General features: G+C 41.1%; 1 protein-coding gene and 1 pseudogene across 2 annotated transcripts; both read left to right on the forward strand.

Annotated features, from left to right (window-relative positions):
• Positions 1-581: 581 nt before the first annotated feature.
• On the forward strand, positions 582-1,522 carry LOC309564853 (olfactory receptor 1J21-like; annotated as a pseudogene). The gene has a single exon. The product of its transcript is annotated as an olfactory receptor 1J21-like (transcript).
• Positions 1,523-18,045: 16,523 nt separating this feature from the next.
• On the forward strand, positions 18,046-18,990 carry LOC309563046 (olfactory receptor 1J21-like; the record flags this gene model as incomplete). The annotated part of the gene is made up of 1 exon (XM_082267329.1): positions 18,046-18,990. One exon carries the CDS (start codon positions 18,046-18,048, stop codon positions 18,988-18,990), a length of 945 nt encoding a protein of 314 aa, XP_082123455.1.
• Positions 18,991-20,106: the final 1,116 nt, after the last annotated feature.

Raw genomic sequence — 20,106 nt, forward strand, 5'->3', positions numbered from 1 at the left:
ATATTCCCAGATGAGGATGCTGACAAGTACACGATCCGTTTTCCCCACAAAACCCTTTTTAGTGCTAGGAAACGAATAGCCCGTACCTGGATACAATCATCCCCTCCTACCCTGGCTGATTGGATGGCCGACATTAATGCCACTTTCCCCTATAAGAAAGTAATATACATCAACAAAGGATGTTCGAAACGCTATAACAAAATCTGGGACAGATGGTTGGAGGCCTCAACCACCTGCACCCCTTGATGTCCTGCTGTGATTTAGGTTTTGCTATTCCTCTCCAACCGCATGGTTCGCCCCCACTCTCGCCACACGGACCTGGGTTGTTGTTGCTTACCCATGTGCCCAGCCATACCTACTATGAATTCGTTACCCAATTGCGACAGTTCCCCCTTTTTTTTTGCATTGTTCTTGTTATGTTTATTGCACTTTTGTACTCAAGAACATTTTTTTCTTTTCTTTGTTTTACCTGAAATGCTATCTCATATTTTGAATATGTATCCATTTTCTCTTTTGTTTGGTTAAAAAAAAAATGAAGTAAGTAAAGAAAATAATGTTTTTTTTTTTTCCATGCAAGGTAGATGGAGGAATGCTCAAACAGTACAGGAAATGTGTTCTACATTTCAGCTTTTCATATCTCTGAAACTGGACAACTTCTCCTTTTTGCTGCAGTTCTATTGATGTATCTGACAACTCTTGTTGGAAACATGACCATTGCTCTATTGGTGTGTCTGGTTTCCCAGCTCCATACTCCAATGTATTTCTTATTGAGTAATCTTGCTATTAGTGATGTTATGTATGTTTCAGTTACTCTTCCAAAACTGCTCTCCATCCTCCTAACACAGGACCATTGGATGTCTTTCGCTGCCTGTATGACTCAGGTGTACTTCTTCTCATTGTCAGGTGCTTGTGATATGCTTCTACTGACCGCCATGGCTTACGATCGATACGTAGCAATCTGTAAGCCATTACAATATTCCTTACTCATGAGTAAAGATGTTTGTGTTTCGTTGGCTCTGTCCCCTTGGCTTATATCTGTGACTAATGCATCAGCCAATGTGTTAGCCACATCTCTATTATCCTTCTGTATCACACAAAAGGTTGACAATTTATTTTGTGATCTGAAACAACTGTATGCAATAACCTCTAGTGATGCTACAAGCAGAAACCTATTTATGTTAGGTCAGGATATACTGCAATTTTTCCTTTTATACTTATTATGACGTCCTATGTATTCATCATCTCCACCATACTAAAAATGAATTCCTCGGAGGGACGACTGAAAGCTTATTCAAGTTGCACCTCCCACCTTACCACAGTAATCATATTCTATAGTCCAATCATTATATTGTATGGCAAACCAGATTCTGAAAGTTCTAAGGAACTGAACAAGTTGCTGACCTTGCTTTATACAGCAGTGGTTCCAATGCTCAACCCGTTTGTCTACACTTTAAGGAACCACGATGTTTTGAATGCTATACGAATTATAACAAGGAAGACGAACCTGATTTTCTTGAAATAATATGTTTCAAAAGATAACTAATTTATTTTATGAGAGCCAATCTAAGTCTTCTGCAAAATCAGGAGAGCTCCCCCTAGAGCCTGGGGGACTAATGGAGGCTTGTGAATACTAGGACTTTGGACAGTTCTGAACTGTTTGTTATACCCACCACTGTTTACAATTGTCAGTAATTGAGAGTTGCGTATATAGTGTACACAGAAGATTATACCAAGATGTGGACTGTTGTAGTTTATTTCCTCTTCGAGTAAAGTTGTAAGCAAAGATACTCATTGCCTCATCATTGTCTCAGCCAAGGGTAGTAACAGTATTTAATGGATGTTAAAGGTTAAGCTACTAAAGAAGAGTTAATGTGTTATTTACCGATGCAAGCCTGGTCAGTTGAGGAGCGATTGGTGGTTAGGTGAAAGGAGTTACCATCCTGGCAGTGAGAGAGAAGCACCTCATGGAACACGCACCAGGTGACCTGGGCTCCCATTTAGCATAGACCATGGGAGCTTGAATAGTCTCCTGGAGCCCTAATCTGGACAATTTCAAAGCAAAGGCCTTTGTGTGCAGTGCTCTGGGCGTTAATAATAAGAACTGTTACCAGGAGATTAAGTGAGAGTTGCCTTAGGCCAGAATCTGTGCACTTGAACATTGTGTAAGCTTGGTTACCCAAACCAATGGGTGGCTCTGAAGCTCTGTCTGTAGGCAGTAGCTCAGCTGCATGTGTTCGATACATGTATGGAAATTGGGCAGCCTGCTTACAAATGGTCATTGGAGTAGCTGTGGGATTCTAATCAGCTTGAATAAGTCCGATCATGCTTTTAAAAGGGTTGAACAAAATAAACGGACAGATCCCGCATCAACACAAATTATTTTGATGCATACCTGTTAATATTCCTAGGAGCCTCCCTCCCAACTTCCCTGCACTTTTTTAAAAATGGTTCTTCTAGGTTTCCATATATTGTTACATTCTACACGTGATGCAGAAAAGAGAAAGCTGGACATAGTGCTTTACCTTTTAAAACAACCGGTTTATTAAACACTAAATATAAAAACACTCACATTTTCCTGGTACTTAGAGTGTATCAAACTGTAAAAAGCATTCAGTCCTCACAGTGCGGGTAGAAGACAATCAGACAGTATTACCCCAGTATGCTCACAATGCGGGCCTCAGCGTAATGACAGATTGGCCCCTCCCCTTTGCGATACACCACAGGGTCACGTGGCTTCCTCAGGGGGATATCCCCCCTCCTCTCTCAATGGTAATATTGTTTGATTGTCTTATACCCACACTGTGAGGACTAAATGCGTTTTACAGTAAAGTAGTGAGTGTACAGCTTGTATAACAGTTTTAATTGACTGTCCCATCAAAAAAACTCAACACACAGCCATTAATGTCTAAACCGCTGGCAACCAAAGTGAGTACACCCCTAAATGATAATGTCCAAGTTGGGCCCAAAGTGTCAATATTTTGTGTGGCCACCATTATTTTCCAGGACTGCCTTAACCATGTCTTTCCCACCACCATGCTTGACTGTAGGCAAGTCACACTTGTCTTTGGACTCCTCACACGGTTGCAGCCACACAAGCTTGACACCATCTGAACCAAATGAGTTTATCTTGGTCTCATCAGACCACAGGACGTGATTCCAGTAATCCACTTCCTTAGTCTGCTTGTATTCAGAAAACTGTTTGCAGGCTTTCTTGTGCATCATCTTTAGAGGACGACAGCCATACAGACCAATTTGATGCAGTGTGCGGCGTATGGTCTGAGCACTGGCAGGCTGACCCCCCACCCCTTCAACCACTGCAGAAATGCTGGCAGCACTCATACATCTATTTCCCAAAGACAACCTCTGGATATGACGCTGAGCACGTGCACTCAACTTCTTTGGTCGACCATGGCGAAGCTTGTTCAGATTGGAACTTGTCCTGTTAAACCACCGTATGGTCTTGGCCACCATGCGGAAGCTCAGGGTGTTAGCAACCTTCTTATAGCCTATGTAGAGCAACAATTCTTTTTTTGAGATCCTCAGAGAGTTCTTTGCCATGAGGTTCCATGTTGAACTTCCAGTGACCAGTATGAGAGAGTGAGAGCGATAACACCAAATTTAACACACCTGCTCCCCATTCACACCTGAGACCTTGTAACACTTGTAACTTTGTAATGAGTCACATGACACTGGGGAGGTAAAATGGCTAATTGGGCCCAATTTGGACATTTTCACTTAGGGGTGTACTCAGTTTTGTTGCCAGCGGTTTAGACATTAATGGCTGTGTGTTGAGTTATTTTGAGGGAACAGCAAACTTGCACTGTTATACAAGCTGTACACTCACTACTTTACATTGTAGTAAAAAGCCATTTCTTCAGTGTTGTCACATTAGAAGGTATAATAAAATATTTAAAAAAATGTGAGGGGTGTATTTACTTTTGTGAGATGCTGTATATATAAAGATATATTGTGATATTTTTCCCTAGCAGAAACTTAAAAAAGAAAGATGTAAAAGAAAAGAAAATTAAAAACAAAAACAATAAATAACCATAACAAAATATATAGAGGAAGGACAGCTTAACAGCAAAAGAAGTTCTTGCTGGCACACACAAGGTGAGTGTATGATCGTGGAGGTCTATAGATGCAGGGATTTTAGTTTTAGGGTAGACTTATCCTTTAAGATATTTGGGCTACGTGCAGAGGCAAATGAAGGTTTTCCCAAATCAAACTCTATCTCAACCTGAATTTGAATCTCATCCTTAATTTTGGACATCTACATTAGGGATGATCGAATGGTTCGGGTCGACCATCGGTTCGACCCGAACATTGGCTGTTCGAGGTTCGGCCGAATTTAGAACTTTTTGCTGAAAAAGTTCGGAATTCGGCAACCAGAACCGACCAAAATGCAATGGTTCAGGAAATAGGCTTTAAAAGCCCGTTATTGGACCAGAACCATCAGTAAAAGCCAATTGAGGGGGCAGGAGAATGCTAGGAATGTGATTGGAGTGACTAGGGGGTCCATAGGCCAATCATTAGTGAATACGCCCCCCAGTATATAAGATAGCCCCCGCCAAATTCCTAGCATTGTTATACAGGGACATGGAAGAGAGTGGAAGCAGTTCTGTGACTTCTGTTACAAAGTGTCATTTAGCAATTTTTAGTGTGAGGAAAGGGATATCTAGTGTAGTTAGGGTGCTATTTTCCACTATAGTTAGCTTTAATTATTTAGTTTCTGTAGGGAAAGTGTTAAGTGTAAGGGGACCGTAGTGTAGTGTAGGGTTAACTGACTGTGACTGCTATGGAAGGGTGACAAAACCCTTCCATATCAGGGTGACCGCTATAGAGAAAAGATCGTTTCTCTTGTGTCACATTCAGTGCACTAATATGGCTTCGCCCCTGTCAGCATTCTTTTTGCTTCAGGCGTTTATAGGGCTTTTTTGAGGACATGTTTGGAGTCAGGCATGACATCTGAACATGTGTATAGGGGTATATATACACACACATGTCTGTATATATACACACCTATATATGTGTAAGTGTAAAATACATATAAGTGTGTGTGTATATATATATATATATATATATATATATATATATATATATATATACCCCTATACAGAAGTTCAGATGTTTTGCCTGCCTCCAAAGAACCCAAAAAAATGCCCAAAAAAATTCCAGCGCCAAAAAAAAATGCCCAGGTTTGTTCTTGCAGGCGTTTTTTTGGGTTCTTTGGAGGCAGGCAAAACATCTGAACTTCTGTATAGGGGTATATATATACACACACACTTATATGTATTTTACACTTACACATATATAGGTGTGTTAGGAGTGGAGCCATATTAGTGCAAATTATTTCATTAGCAAAAGTATAGTGTTCTGCTACTTTCACACCTATATATGTGTAGGTGTGTATATATAACCCTATACAGAAGTTCAGATGTCATGCCTGCCTCCAAAAAACCCCCCAAAAAATGCCCAAAAAAACGCCTGCAAGAACAAACCTGGGCATTTTTTTTGGCGCTGGCATTTTTTTGGAGGCAGGCAAAACATCTGAACTTCTGTATAGGGGTATATATACACACACACTTATATGTATATATACCCATACACATATATACAGTAGGTGTGAAAGGAGCAGAACACTATACTTGCGCTAATTAAATAATTAACACCAATATGGCTCCGCTCCTATCACACCTATATATGTGTAAGTGTAAAATACATATCAGTGTGTATGTAGGGGTATATATATATACCCCTATATAGACGTTCAGATGTTTTGCCTGCCTCCAAAGAGCCCAAAAAAATGCCAGCGCCAAAAAAAAAAAAATGCCCAGGTTTGTTCTTGCAGGCGTTTTTTTGGGCATTTTTTTGGGGTTCTTTGGAGGCAGGTAAAACATCTGAACTTCTGTATAGGGGTATATATATATACACACACACTTATATGAATTTTAAACTTACACATATATAGGTGTGTTAGGAGCGGAGCCATATTAGTGCAAATTATTTCATTAGCGAAAGTATAGTGTTCTGCTACTTTCACCCCTATATTTGTGTATGGGTATATATACATAAAAGTATGTGTGTTTATATACCCCTACACAGAAGTTCTGATGTTTTGCCTGCCTCCAATAACCCCCAAAAAATGCCCAAAAAAATGCTTGATACTAAACCGGCAAGGTGTGAAAATAGCGGAGCCATATCCCTGTTCTATAAGTGACATAATACAAACAATCTTTTTTTTTTTATGATTCTGGACATGCTACAGAGCTGAAACTTCACAGGTACACCTTTTAGACCCCCCAGATACTAAATCCAAAGTCAAAATAAAAAAAATCTCTTTTTTTTTTTCATTAATTGGCTCTCTATCAAAAATGACAATTTTTAAGAACTTTTTTTGTGTGATTAATAGTCCCTGGGGCATGACCCAGAACCCTAGGCACTTTTTAGGGGCATTTATTGGGTTTTAGGGCTTCAAAATGGTGTTTTTTTATTACCGAAGTTCGGGTCCCATTGATTTCAATGGGGTTCTGAAATCCGGGCCGAACTTTCGGGAAGTTCGGATGTTCTGGCCGAACCAAACTTTTGAAAAATTAGATCATCCCTAATCTACATTTGCCTTGGCACAATCTATGGTGTTTCGTACATGCTGAGGTATGATCCTGGCACCCGTTGAAACAAAAAAAGAGTCTTGGATAAGTAGAAAAATGTCTTCAACATTACAGAACTAGTCAAGTTATAGGTGACTAACTACTAAAAACAATTTTGAATAACATCCACACATGAGCAATGATCATCTTCATTATATGCATAAGAAAGAGGAAGAAGTTTTCCAAAAATACAAAAGAAAAGGACAACATTATAGCACCCTTGAGGATCACATAAAAAAAGTACAAGAACATATAACAATTAACCACAGTTAGTACATTAGTAAGGCTTAGAACAGTTGAAAAACTCTAAGCATCCACTGCCCAGTAGTAAAGAAACAGGGAACAAAAAAAAAAACCCTAAGCAGTCTATATCCCTGCTAACTAGATGGTTTATCGAAGTTAGAGCCTCCATAGAGTAGGGAGAGCAAAAAGTGGGGTCTTCAGTCATACCAACAAACATAGGAAAACTTAAAGGCGAAGTATGGCCAAAGCTCGTTTGGCCCTACGTCTCTTATGGATCACAGTAGTGCAGTTTGTTCTGCATTCCTGCGACCTGTTTTCAGACGATAGTGGGCTAAAGTCAGGATCCACCCAGATGCCTGATCCTGCAGCTGTCTCAGCCTCTTAGTGATCCACCGAGAGCCTGAGCCAGCCTGCTGGAAAAGCAGAGCAGAGAGCCAGAAACTGAATCTGTCAGGAACTCAATACTCTGCGCAGGCGCACTGGCGTCGCTAACCGGCGAACGCCTATGCGTATGCGCTGAGGCCACCTTGGTAGAGTTAGAGGCTACCTTGGAAGAGTTTGAGGCTACCTTGGTAGAGTTCGAGGCTACCTTGGTAGAGTTCGGGGCTACCTTGGTAGAGTTCGAGGCTACCTTGGCGGAGTTTGAGGCTACCTTGGTGGAAGTTCGAGGCTACCTGGGTAGAGTTTGCGGCTACTTCGGCAGAGTTCGAGGCTACCTCAGTGTAGTTTGAGGCTACCAAATTGGCGCCAAAATGGCCTATTTAAACACAGCTGTCACTCTAGGTGATTGCTGTGTTGTCTTCAGCTCTCCTGTATCCTGTGTCTGTTATATTTGCTGTTCCTGTTTACCTGACCCGGCTTGTCTTTGGATTCTGATTACCTGCTGCCCGCCCTGACCTTGGCTTGTCCTGACTATCCTCCTGTCTCATCCTGATCTGTTTACCTGCTACCGGCTATTGGTCCTGGACCTGTTCCTGACTCTCCCAGGGAATCTTGGGGGCCGCAACCTGGTGTTAGCAAGCAGCCAAGTCCATCCCCACCATCTGGGGCCCTGGTGAAAACCAGCTAACACTTAGACTCCACGCCTCTGGTGAACCTGTGCCACGCCAGTTACCCAGTAAGCCACTCCTCTTACGTCAGGCTCTGCCATGTTACCCCGTGACAGAATCAGAGCAGAGAGGAGAACTGAGTGATTAGCGGTGTTTGATCACTCAGTTCTCAGGGAGTAGTGGACAGATGCAGCATTGGAAAAAATACTGCATACCACCGGCCTGTGGAGCAGTGCCAGTCTGTGGCCTCTCTGCAGCTGGGCCACGAAGGCTGCCCTGTCACATGTGCAGCAGGTGGGTGAGTGTGCAGAGAGATGACATCATCTCTCACCGCCCACCCCCGAATCACCGCAGTTCTGCCCTCACAGCCACAAAGGCTGCTCTGTTATGTAGAACCACAGGCAAGCAGAGAGATTACATAATTTCTCACCGCCCTGCTCTAACTCTGGGACCCAGCCAACCCGCATCTGCCAGTTTACCGCTCAGATGCTGTAAAGCTGGGGAGAGACTGCCAGAAGCCTCTTTCTTTGCTCTCACTGTTGCATGCCACCAAATTGCCTTTACATTTAAAAAGTGACAAGCTGCATCTGGTATTTTTTGGTGGCAGGCAACAGTGGAAAGTTTCAACTGGTGGCAGGATAGTGACAATCCGCATCTGGTGGCAGGCGACGTGGCAAATGACAATCCGCATCTGGTGGCAGGCGACGTGGCAAGTGACAAGCTGCATCTGGTGGTAGGCAACATGGCAAGTGACAAGCTGCTTCTGGTGGCAGGCAATGGTGGCAAAAGGCAAGCTGCATCTGGTAGCAGGCAAAGCGACAACAAGTGACAAGCTTAATCTGGTTACAGGTGACGTGGCAAGTGACAAGCTGCATCTGATGGCAAGCAATGTGGCAAGTGACAAGCTGAATCTGGTTACAGGTGATGTGGCAAGTGACAAGCTGCATCTGATGGCAGGCAATGTGGCAAGTGACAAGCTGCATCTGGTTACAGGTGATGTGGCAAGTGACAAGCTGCATCTGATGGCAGGCAATGTGGCAAGTGACAAGCTGCATCTGGTGGCAGGCGACGTGGCAAGTGACAATCCGCATCTGGTGGCAGGTGACGTGGCAAGTGACAAGCTGCATCTTGTGGCAGGCGATGGTGGCAAGTGCATCTCATGGCAGGCGATGATGGCAAGTGCATCTGGTGCCAGGCGACATAGCAAGTGAAAGCTGCATCTGGTGGAATGCAACGGTGACAAGTGACACGCTCAAGGCTCCCACTGATTCTGCACTATTGTGAGTTGAACTATTTCATTTTATAATACAATGTAATAATAGAAATAAGGTGCTTCAATCATTCTGACACCATATCAACCATTGTGCGGTGATGTTTGAAGCGCCAACACCAGCCATTCCACTGGCATATTGCCTGTGAAAAACCACCCCCCCCCCCCAGGCCTTGGCATAACTTTCTGCCATGCAGCTGATCCCCAGTGCCAAAAAGGTTGGGGAGCGATGGCTTGGGGCACTAAAAATCTGCAACATTGTATCGTTTAAGCTTTCTAGGAGAAGAAGAGGAGGAAGAAAGAACAGGTAAAGAAAACAGGAAGGGTTGTCAGAGGAAGTGAGGAGGGCTTCTCCCTGGCCTCATCAGGCTGGATAAATATTTTTGATCCAGGGGCACAGAGTTATTTTAGAACAAGTTTCAAAAAATGTACTTTCTTTTTGTCATGGTACTGTAAGATTTTTAGCAGGCCAGAAGGGACACAAGACCCATTATGGCATTGAATGTGTTGTGCTGGCTTCTTTGCCACAAAGCAGAATACTTTTCTGAATCCAAGAATCTCACCCTCTCTACCCCCGAGGCATCTGTTGGCTTCATACATAAAGGACAACAACCCTATCAGCACCCACAGTTACCGAAGACCCAAATCCTGGTAATTTTCCCCCGAACGCAATTAAAGTTAGGCTGGATTAGACTTGCTTCTAAATCTAAATATGTATTGTTTTTTTTTTTTTTTTTTAACTTTATTGTTTAATTCTCAAATGCATTTATTATTTTAAATTATTTTTATTTTGTATTTTATTCCCACTGAGGTGTCGTCTATGTCCTCCCTTAGGCCACAGATGCTCTTTATATATCTCATCACCACATAGCCAGATATTTGTTATCTGATGAATTTGTGTCGTGCTGTCAGGTAATATTTGCGGTCCATTACAAAACAAAAGGTTTGCAGGAAAGATTCCTTGCTATATTCCTTTTAGAAAAAAATAAATATTTATATATACACAAAATGTCTTATTTTTAATTTAGGCATATTTAAAAGTATGGCTAAGAAAAAGGTTTAGCTATGGACCTTTGAGAGTTGATTATTTTTTTATATATATATATATTTTTAATTTGAAAATAAAACAGTAAACATACTAAAACAGTTTCATAATAAACATCATCATAAACATATGAGTTGCAAAAGTCAACATAGTAATAGACAATTGGTAATATTAGAACATGACTCTAGAATAGAAAAATGCAAGGTCCCTGTAAATCATCTAGCAACACACTTTTGTAGTGAGAGGACAATGTTGACATATAGAAAATTAATATGGTAATATAAATTTAAAGAAAGAAATAAAAAAAGGAAAATTAAGAAAAGGGGAAAGAAGTTAAAAAAAAAAAGGGAGTTGATTAATTAAATGAAATAAAGCAGCACAAGTGCAAATAAAAACAAAATGTATTTCTGATTAAATATATTACATATATTTATTACATTTAATTTCTTATGTTTCTTAAATTAGATATTTCTACTATAGGTATATGAAATCATTGTTGTTTAACCACTTCAGCCCCGACAGGATTTGCCCCCTTCCTGACCAGGCCATATTTTGCAATTTGGCACTGCGTTATTTTAACAAACAATTGCGCGGTCGTGCGACGCTGTGCCCAAATAAAATTGATGTCCTTTATTTCCCACAACTAGAGCATTCTTTTAGTGGTATTTGATCACCTGTGCGATTTTTATTTTTTGCGCTAAAAACAAAAAAAGAGAGACAATTTTGAAAAAACAACAATATTTTCACATTCTACTACTGTATATGACATTCTCAAAAAAAAAAAATTTAAAATCAAAATTTTTTAAACATTTTAGGCAAATTTGTTGTTTTCTCCTACATATTTTTAGTAAAAAAAAAAAAAAAAATCACAATAAGCGTATTTTGATTGGTTTGCGCAAAAGTTATTGCGTCTACAAACTACGGGAAATATTTATGTAATTTTTATTGTTTTTTGTTTTTTTTTACTAGTAATAGCGGCAATCTGCGATTTTTTGTGGGACTGTGACATTGCGGCGGACAGATCGGACCCCTAACTGACATTTTTGACACTTTTGGGGGGACCAGTGACATTACTACAGTAATCAGTGCTAAAAATATGCACTGTTACTGTAATAATGACACTGGCAGGGAAGGGGTTAATACTGGGGGTGAACAAAGGGGTTAAATGTGTGCCTAATGTGCTTACTGACTGTGTGGGGGAAGGGTTCTGTGACAGGCACAGAGAGATGCAGTTTTAGCTTAGCTGAAACAGCTGCTCTCTCCCTGCCTGTCTGAGAGAAGATTTGTAAACAAAGCAGGCGGGTCTTCTCTCTGTTTTTCCGACGATCGCAGGAGGAAGGCAGCAATCGCCTCTCCTCCCGCGGCCCGCCTCCCGCTGTGTCTAAACATGCGTGCTGCCAGAATCACATGCACTCCAGTCATGTAGTACTACTTGACTGGACACAGCCGAGCCGCCCTGCCGCAGTAAAAAGCTGGCGGGAGGTCAGCAAGTGTTTATTCTCTTGCACACATAGACTAAAACCGAGAGAGGAAGGCCATCACTATGAGGTTGCATTGTATAATATTGTCAGTCTGGAGCTTGAAGCTTTCTTCCAGGAGGGGAGAGCAAAGTAGACATGTGCGGCTTGTTTCGTTCCGAATAACTATTCAGACAAATTTTTCGTTGTTCGACAATTCGGATAGTAGGGACTGAGCATACTAAGGAAGCACCCAACCTGGGACTTTGAAGGCAGGAATTTGTTGGCATGAAAAATAGATAAATTGAACAGCTGGAATGCTTTATGGCATTCAGTGTCGGCACTCTATACCTTTTGTTATAGCATTAAAGCGTTATGCTATTTATATTTATAATTTGTTAACCCTAAAAGGCAGAGGCGTAACTAGAACCTTCAGGGCCCTGATGCAAGAAACCATGAAGGGCCCCCCAGACCCCTGGCCGGGGCCCTTACCTTCAAGCCCAGGGCTCTTCCCTATATCCTGGGGCTCTTTACACTCGTTGCATGGCCTTTTTATTACGGTCCCGCAGCAGGATTCTTTCACAAGTTCTGCAGTGGGCCCCCTTCCTGCAATCTTGGGGCCTCCCCACAGTGGTGCAATGCCAGGGTCCGGTTGCAAGTGTGACCTTTGCAATCCTGGAAGTTCACCCACTGGTTTGCTACCGGGCCCCCTGGAGCATGGGGCCCGGTAGCGATTGCAACCCCTGCAACCCCTGTAGTTACGCCCCTGCTAAAAGGGACAGTAAAACCACCCCCAAATGATCCCTTTTTGGAAAGCAGACACTCCAAGGTATTTAGTAAGAGGCAAAACAAGCTTTGTAAAGTTGTAACATTTTTTTCAAAAACTATACAAACTATGCTATTTATATTTGAAATTTATCAACCCTAAAAGGGACAATAAAACCACCCCTAAAATAACCCCTTTTTGGAAATCAGACACTTCAAGGTATTTATAAAGAGACATGCAGAGTTTTTTGAAGTTGTATTTTTTGTCATAATTTATTGGAAAATAAAGAAATGAAAAAAAAAAAAAAATAATTTTTATTTTTACACACTGTCACCAGTGCAGTATAGCTTCATCATATCACTGGAGTGGTGGTGATCAGAAACACTGACTGGTGACGGCACAAAAAAAAAAAAATAATAATAATAATAATAATTTTTTTTTCAATCTATTTAATTTATTTTTATGTTTTTTTAACACACTTTGACCAGAGCAATATAATGTTACCGTAGTAACATTGTACTACTCTAGGGAAGTGATCCATTTTTTTTTTTTTTCTTTTTATACATTATGTTTGCCTTTAGCAATTAATTTCATTGCTATAAGCAAGCATTTTACTGAATAAAATCAATTATTAGTATACAATTTTGCAAATCAGTCTTTATAAATTAAGGGCAAAATGTATTCTGATACATTTCTTTGGTAAAAAAAAAAAATACAAATAAGTGTATATAATTTAGTTTGAAAGTTATAGCATTAAAGCGTTATGCTATTTACAGTATATTTACAATTTATCAACCCTAAAAGGGACAGTAAAACCACTCCCAAATGATCCCTTTTTGGAAAGCAGACACTCCAAGGTATTTAGGAAGAGGCATAGCAAGTTTTGTAAAGTTGTAAAATTTTTTTTCAAAAACTAAACAAACTATGCTATTTATATTTGAAATTTATCAACCCTAAGGCTCGGTTCACACTATGGCGACACGACTCCTTACTACTTCGGGGGCGATTTGTTCATTACCATGCACCACGACTTCGGAAAGACTTGCAGGGACTTCACATAATGGAAGTCTATGCAAGTCGCTCCGAGGTCGCTCCAAAGTTGTACAGGACCCTTTTTCTAAGTCGGAGCGACTTGTGTCGCTCCTATTAGAACGGGTCCTGTAGCGGTCAATGGACCGCGAGGGAGCGCGACTTGTCAGGCTGACAAGTCACCTGACAAGTCGCACTAGTGTGGACCGGCTCTAAAAAGGACAATAAAACCACCCCTAAAATAACCCCTTTATAGAAAGCAGACACTCCAAGGTATTTAGGAGGAGGCATAGCAAGTTTTGTAAAGTTGTAATATTTTTTTTCAAAAAAGTTGTAATTTTAGGTTATTTCTCACACACAACATGGGCATACTTACAATTACATCCCAAAACATGATCTTCTACTTTACCAGGGTATGGAAATACAACATGTGTGGGATGGTTTTGCTGCCTAGATGCAAAGGGGGGGGGGGTCCAAAATACAAGGAGAATTGTTAGACTTCTGGGGGAGGGCATAAATTATGCATCAAAATTTATGACTACCTATTTAGAGGCCTTGAAGTGCCAAATTAGTAGAAACAGCCACAAAGTGGCCACCTTTTGGACTGCAGACCCTCCAACATATTTTCTAAGAGGCATGGTGAATCTTTTAAAGACTTCATTTCGTTGCCACAAGTTTTTGGAAAACGAGGAAGAAAAATTAAAAATGTATTCTCTTACAGAAAGCTGCCAATTAATAGAACATTTCTAGCACAAGGTATGGGCATATTTAGACTTACACCCCAAAACACATTCTGCTACTACTCCAATGAATGGAATACCACATGTGTAAGACTTTTTTGCAGTTTAGCCACAGAAGAGGCCAATACAATATCAAAATGCCAGTCAGTGCCAGGGCTCATCTAGAAATATATACTACTTGAAATATAAAAGGACAAAAAGAGAATCAGATTAATTAGGCACTAGGAATATTAAATTCTCAGGGAAAGCCAAAGACAGATTTAAGTAAGGGAAATAGATCTACGATCTTGCAGCCAGGGGGACCATTGCTTTCAAAAGATGATTTCTTTGCAATGAGCTGTAGCAAAGAGAAATTCAATTTAAAGCTTTAAATCTTAAAGCAATTTAAAGCTTTTAAAACTTTATAGCCACTTTGTCCCATGGTCTATATGGGATATGTTTTGCCTATATGTTTTGGTTATGTCAGCTTACACAGATTAGTGATGGCATTGCAGATGAATAGGTTGTTCATTACCGCTTTACGACCACCCGCCGTAGTTATACTGCGGCAGGCAGCCGCTACTGGGCAAACCGACGTAGCTATATGTCGGTTGCGAGCAGGAGGCTAGGGGGCGAGCACACGCCGGCAGTGGCGCACTCCCGCCCCCGCTCATCAGCGAGGAAGCCGATGCAGTGGGCAGGCAGCTCCGATTGCTGCCTGACACCCATGATCGCTCCCCGATGGGAGAGAAGGACGGTCAGCTATTGTAAACACAGCTGACCGTTCTTCTCCCTGGAATGATCATAGAGCCCATGTGATCCTTCTATATAGGATCACAGATCTCTATGGTCATTTCAGAAGCCATGCCCCCCCCCCCCCCACACAGTTAGAATCACTCCCCTAGGCTCACATCTAAACCCTTGATCACCCACAGGGTTAACCCCTTCCCTGCCAATGGCATTATTACAGTAACAGTGCATATTTGTTAGCACTGATTACTGTAGTAATGTCACTGGTACCCCCAAAAGTGTCAAAAGTGTCAGTTGGGGGTCCGATCTGTCTGCGGCAATGTCGCAGTCCTGCAAAAAATTGCAGATCGCCGCCATTACTAGTAAAAAAAAAAAAAAAAACAATAAAAATGACACAAATCTTTCCCATGGTTTGTAGACGCAATAACTTTTGCGCAAACCATTCAAAATACCCTTATTGTGATTTTATTTTTACCAAAAATATGTAGCAGAAAACAAATTGGCCTAAAATGTTAAAAAATTTTGATTTTTAATTTTTTTTTTTGGGGAATGTTATATAGCAGAATGTGAAAAATATTGTTTTTTTTTTTTCCAAAATTGTCGCTCTTTTTTTGTTTATAGCACAACAAATAAAATTTGCACACATGATCAAATACCAGTAAAAAAGAAAGCTCTATTTGTGGGAAAAAAAGACATTTATTTTAGTTAGGTACAGCATCGCACGACCGCGCAATTGTCCGTTAAAGTAACGCAGTGCCGAATCGCAAAATATGGCCTGGTCATTAAGGGGGCAAATCCTTCTGGTCTTAAAGTGGTTAATACCATTTATTAATAATTTTTGTATGTAAAGAGAAATTCTTGCTTGGCCTTATTATTCAGCAGGGAAAATACTGCCAAAAGAGGAGGTTTTGCATCTTTCCAGAATTTGCTATAGACAGCCTGGCTGCAATAAACGTGTGAGTGATAAACGTTTGAAAGGGAATAGGCCACTGTTCAATGCCTACACCCAGAAAGGCCAGTTTAGGATCAGGTGTACAAGCGATAAGGGTAACAGAGGTTATAAGACTGAATACTTCAGATCAAAAACACATTCATTTCTGACAATGCCAATAAATAAAGTTCCGATATGGCCACATTGTCTCCAGCAAAGTGGAGAATGGTCTGGGAAAATGGCGGCTAGTCTATGAGGAGTATAGTACCACTTGTGTGATAACTTTTGAGCCAATTCCAAGTGCGATATAAATTTGGATAATTGAAGAGATTTCTCAGTTGAAGCATGCCATTGTGACACAGAGATAATAAAGTTTAATTCTCGCTCCCAAAATTCCATAATAGGCGTTTTGCTCTGTTTCATCGATTTTTGGAGCAAGGCGAAGAAAGCAGATAGGCGAAAGGATTTTGGTTGATGGTTGTCGAAAAAGCTGAAGAAGGTCGCCGGCTATAGCATTATTATTCCACTTTACAAGGGAGAGAATGTGGTGAACTCTCAAATATTTATAAACGTCAGAGTGACTTAAGTGCTAGATGTGGCTTAACCCGAAACCCGAAAAGAGGTCAAAATGCATCCTTTGTTTATGTCTGATAGCTGTGATTGCACACAGTCCATATTCTCATTGCACATGTTCTTAGCATAAGCTCTCAAAGTACCGGGTGCTGCAGGGACCACCAGCTGGATACTGGAACATACACAACAGAATGTAAATATTCACCAGCACACCAAGAGTCTTTAATTATGCCCACTATTATTATTATTATACAGGATTTATATAGCGCCAACAGTTTGCGCAGCGCTTAAAATCAAAGGCAGACATTACAGTTATAATATAATTTGGTACAAAAGGAATCAGAGGGCCATGCTTGTTAGAGCTTACAATCTAAAAGGGAGGGTCAATTGATACAAAAGGTAATAGCTGTGGGGGATGAGCTGATGGAGAAAATGAAACAGTGTATTAGTTAGTAGCCGGATAGGCTTCTCTAAACAGAAGGGTTTTCAGGGATTGTCTAAAGATAGATAGATTGGGGACAGTTGGACAGATTGGGGTAGAGAGTTCCAAAGAATGGGAGAAGCTCTGGAGAAATCCTGGAGGCGAGCATGGAAGGAAGTGACAAGGGAGCCAGAGAGCAGAAGGTCTTGGGAGGACCTTGGTTGATATTTTGCGATCAGGTTAGTGATGTAGCTGGGGGCAGAGTTGTGGATGGCTTTGTAAACTATTGTTAGCACTTTGAATTTTATTCGTTGGGTGAGTGGAAGCCAGTGAAGGGATTGGCAAAGAGGGGTGGAGGACACTAAATGGTTGGTAAGGTGGATGAGTCTTGCAGCAGCATTCATTATGGACTGAAGGGGGGATAATCTTTGTAAGGGTAATCCAATGAGGAGGGAGTTGCAGTAGTTGAGGCGAAAGATAACCAGGGCGTGAATTAGAAGCTTGGTGGTGTCATTGGTTAAAAAGTGGTGTATTCTAGAGGTCCACTATCCAGGATCCACGTCCAGGATAGAGATAAAGACCCTTTTATGTTACCACATGCTTTTAATAATCTTTCCATTGTGAGTAAGTCTTTTTATATATCTTATTAAATCATTGTTCTGCTGCACTTAGAAGTCATTGTGTTTTCTCTCCCTGTTGTTTTTCAATTACGTCCAAGTGTTTTTTTTTTTTATTTAAGAAAGATCACATCACAAACAGTGTAGTGCAAAGTTTTGGAGGCATGCAAGACCCCTTTGTCAGGTATGTGATCATTGCAAGCCTGATGAAGGGGTCCTACATGACTCCAAAATGTTGCACAACACTGTTTGTGATGTGATCTTTCTCCAAAAAAAAAAAAAAAAACAGTTTTAAGTAATTAAAGATCCTTGGTGTGCTGGCAAATATTTACATTGTGATAGCTGTGATTTGTCACAGCAATCACGTGGTGTAAGACCAAGCACCGCAAAGCAGAGACCATTTTAAAATGCCCTCCTGCCTGCAAGGAGCAGCAATTCAGTCATTCACGTATGACAGCCAAAACGCAAGTGGTTAAATAAATAAAAAAAAGTAAAATCATTTTTTTTTTTTCCCATGCAAAGAAGATGGAGGAATGCTCGAACAGTACAGGAAATGTGTTCTACATTTCAGCTTTTCCTATCTCTGAAACGGGCCAATGTCTCCTTTTCACTGTAGTTTTATTGATGTATATGATGACCGTCCTTGGAAACATGACCATTTCTCTATTGGTGTGTTTGGTTCCTCAGCTCCATACTCCAATGTATTTCTTCTTGAGTAATCTTGCTATTAGTGATGTTATGTATGTTTCAGTTACTCTTCCAAAGCTGCTCTCCATACTCCTAACACATGACAATAGGATGTCTTTCGCTGCCTGTATGACTCAGGTGTACTTCTTCTCATTGTCAGCTGCTTCTGATATATTTCTCCTGACCTCCATGGCTTATGAGGGATATATAGCAATCTGTAAGCCATTACAATATTCCTTACTCATGAGTAAAGATGTATGCATCTCATTGGCTCTGTCCCCTTGGCTTATATCTGTGATTAACGGAGCAGCCAATGTGTTAACCACATCTCTATTATCCTACTGTCTCACACAAAAGGTTGACCATTTCTTTTGTGATCTGAAAGAACTGTATGCAATAACTTCTAGTGATGTTACAAGCAGAAACATATTTATGTTATGTGCTGATGTACTGTTGTCATTTTTTCCTTTTTCGCTTATTATGACTTCCTATGTATTCATTATCTCCACCATACTGAAAATTAATTCCTCAGAGGGACGGCTCAAAGCTTATTCCAGCTGCACCTCCCACCTCACCACAGTAATATTATTCTATGGACCAATCATTATATTGTACGGCAAGCCAGAATCGAAAGGTTCCAAGGAACTGGACAAGTTGCTGACCTTGCTTTACATGGCAGTGGTTCCAATGCTCAACCCATTTGTCTACACTTTAAGGAACCAAGAAGTTTTGAATGCTATGCAAAATATAAGAAGGAAAAGCAATACAATTTTCCTGAAATAATACAGTGCTGCACATAAATGAGTACACCACAACTAGTTTGTCAGAAAGCATCCTTAATAAAGCAGAGAGATCGTATAGATAATATCAAAATTTAATGTATAATGAATTGATGCATAACATTGTATGAATGTGCTGGCACAGTGTATCAAAAAATGAAAACAGTGAGTCCCCATTCACACTAGTGCGACTTGTCAGGCGACTTTAGCTATGCTGAACCCTGCAATCTGTCACTGTCTGTCACTTAGGAGATCCGCCCAATTGTGTTTACACAAGCAGGCGGATCTCCACACTCGATTCCCCGATGATCGGGGAAGAGCAGCGGCAATCGCCGCCACTCCTCCCCTGGCCCGACTCCCGCTGTGACTGAAAACAGCGGGAGCGAGCCTCCGGCGGCGCGCGGCGCCCACAAGGGGAGGAGTCCAGCGACGTAGGTCTACGTCGCTAGACGTGAACGAGCCACTGTGCCGCAGTAGAGGCACAGTGAGCTGGGGTAAAGAGGTTAAACAGGTGTCCATCAGACAGTTGATTATAAAAGGGCGTTACTTAACAAAGAAAACCCCTCCCATTTTATGCTGTCAGCAATGGCACCACATGGAAGAGAAATTTCACAAGGCCTGAGAAAGAAAATTATTTCATTACACAAGAAAGGTGAAGGCTACAAGAAGATCAGTAAAGCTTTACTGATAAGTCAGAATACTGTAGCAAAAGTGATACAAACATTTAACAAAGATAGAACTGCAACCGTCTCATAGAGATGTCCAGGCCATCTACAGAAGTTAACACCTCGACAAGAGTGCCTTCTGTTGAGAAGGGTTGAATAAATCGCCATGCAAGTTCACTGCAGTTAGCTAAAGAAGTGGAAAGTCAAACTGGGATGATTGTTTCCCGCGACACAATACAACGCACACTGTAGAGGAATGGCATGCATGGGTGTCGTCCATGAAGGAAGTATCTCCTAAAGCCCATGCACAAAAAATCCCACCTAGAATTAGACTCTGTACTCTGGATACAGATAAATGTTTTTGGAACTGATGGCTTCAAACCTGTATGGCGTTGTGAAGGTGAGGAGTACAAAGAAAAATGCATGGTACCTACAGTGAAACATATTGGTGGCCG

The sequence above is a fragment of the Pelophylax lessonae genome (genome assembly GCF_965119305.1).
Source record: "Pelophylax lessonae genome assembly, chromosome: 9".
Taxonomy (NCBI): domain Eukaryota; kingdom Metazoa; phylum Chordata; class Amphibia; order Anura; family Ranidae; genus Pelophylax; species Pelophylax lessonae.